The sequence below is a fragment of the Galeopterus variegatus genome, unplaced genomic scaffold (assembly GCF_000696425.1).
Source record: "Galeopterus variegatus unplaced genomic scaffold, G_variegatus-3.0.2 Scaffold759, whole genome shotgun sequence".
In the NCBI taxonomy this organism is placed as follows: domain Eukaryota; kingdom Metazoa; phylum Chordata; class Mammalia; order Dermoptera; family Cynocephalidae; genus Galeopterus; species Galeopterus variegatus.
The window spans coordinates 114,310-115,966 of NW_007726870.1; the positions used below are offsets into that span (position 1 = coordinate 114,310).

Consider the following 1,657-nt stretch of genomic DNA (forward strand, 5'->3'; position numbering starts at 1 on the left):
ACATATATGTGATCATAAATAATACAGTACATGTTTTCAATATTTTTTTGATTCATAATCATTTGGATATAAACCTACCTGTTTAAAAAAAGAGCTGTTAAAACAATCTTGCCAAGTTTGTGTATCTGTATTTCAGAGCTGTGGAATCAGCAGTGCTTTTGGTTGGCAACAAGCAAGATCTCTGCCATGTCCGAGAGGTTGGCTGGGAAGAAGGGCAAAAACTGGCATTAGATAACCGATGCCAATTCTGTGAACTTTCTGCAGCAGAGCAGCCTCTGGAAGTAGAAATGATATTTATCAGAATTATCAAGGACATCCTGACAAACTTCAAACTCAAAGAAAAGAGAAGACCCAGCGGATCTAAATCAATGGCCAAATTGATCAATAATGTATTTGGAAAGAGAAGGAAATCTGTTTAGTAGATACGTGATCCTAGGGGATTTACTGTATCAGAGAGTTTCAAATACCCACATGATAATTAAACTCACCTTTCGTATGCAATGTTTTAGGAAATAATTCTCCTGAAGATATGAAAAGATTAAACATGAACTACAGCTGCATTTTCAAATATATAGTTTGCCTTTTTGGTTGCTTGTATCCTGTTCGCTCTGCTTTCCACATGATCTTTCATTTATTATACAAACTAGAACTCACTCTAATCTATTGGTGGATTGCTATCCAGTTTGCCTTACCAAATAAAATCTGCTTATGTAATTTTACTAAAGTACCATACCATAATTTGTGGCTTACCTCTATTTTATATAGTTCTTTTGATTGAAATATATATTTATATTCATAATATGTTATATTATGCCCATAATATATTACAGGGCTTAACTAACCAATTTGTGAAAGTTCTTGATCCATTTTATAGTAATGCATGGCTTCATTTTTAAAGTGTTCTTACAATAATCCAGTGAGTTATATACTCTTACACATATTTTACTTATATAACTTGGGCCTTAAGAAGTTAAATTATTTGCCCATAAGCACACAATTTATAGTTGCTTTCATGATGAAAATATCTGCCTTTCCTTGATGTGTGCTACATAAACAAGGGAAATTATCACAGAGAAATTAACTTAGATCCTTTTTAGATCAAAAGATTAATCTATTTTATTTTATTTACAAACCCACATATCATAGGAAAAGAAAAAAAGTAAAAATGGGTTGATAAATACACAACCTTGAAGGCTTTGTTGCTCTGAAGAAATATTTTTGTGTTAGATACAAACATTTTTGGGCCTTTTCAGATTACTTTGATCACCATTGCCTTCTAAAGACAACTGTCTTGCCTTCTAGACCACAGTACTGCTGCTGCTGCTCTTGTCAAGTTTTGCAATCTTATGTCTTTCAAGTAGAGACCCTAGGCCTAACTTTAGCCAAGTTGTTGTTTAACATGTCTCAGACCAGTTAAACTCAAACTACAAGCAGTGCTACACAGATACTTGGTTAATATGTGTCAGCAAGAAACTGGAGGCCAAGACTCAAGATGATCTTGAGTAGATGGTGATAGACTGGAGTGGAGGATGGATGTCAGAGAATATTAGACTGGATAGGAAAAAATTATTGACATGGAGTCACTCACCATGAGTAAAAATTCAGTGTTTTAGGAGTGACACCTATGGCTGGTCTACATAGCTTTTCCGTTCCTTAG

General features: G+C 34.2%; 1 protein-coding gene across 1 annotated transcript in view; it reads left to right on the forward strand.

Moving 5' to 3' along the window:
- RERGL (RERG/RAS-like) overlaps positions 1-738 on the forward strand; it is a 10,935-nt gene extending 10,197 nt beyond the window's left edge. The window contains exon 5 of the mRNA XM_008572153.1: positions 137-738. Within this exon, the coding sequence (XP_008570375.1) occupies positions 137-419 (283 nt within the window). The 3' untranslated portion in view covers positions 420-738. The remainder of the gene's footprint in view (positions 1-136) is intronic.
- Positions 739-1,657: the final 919 nt, after the last annotated feature.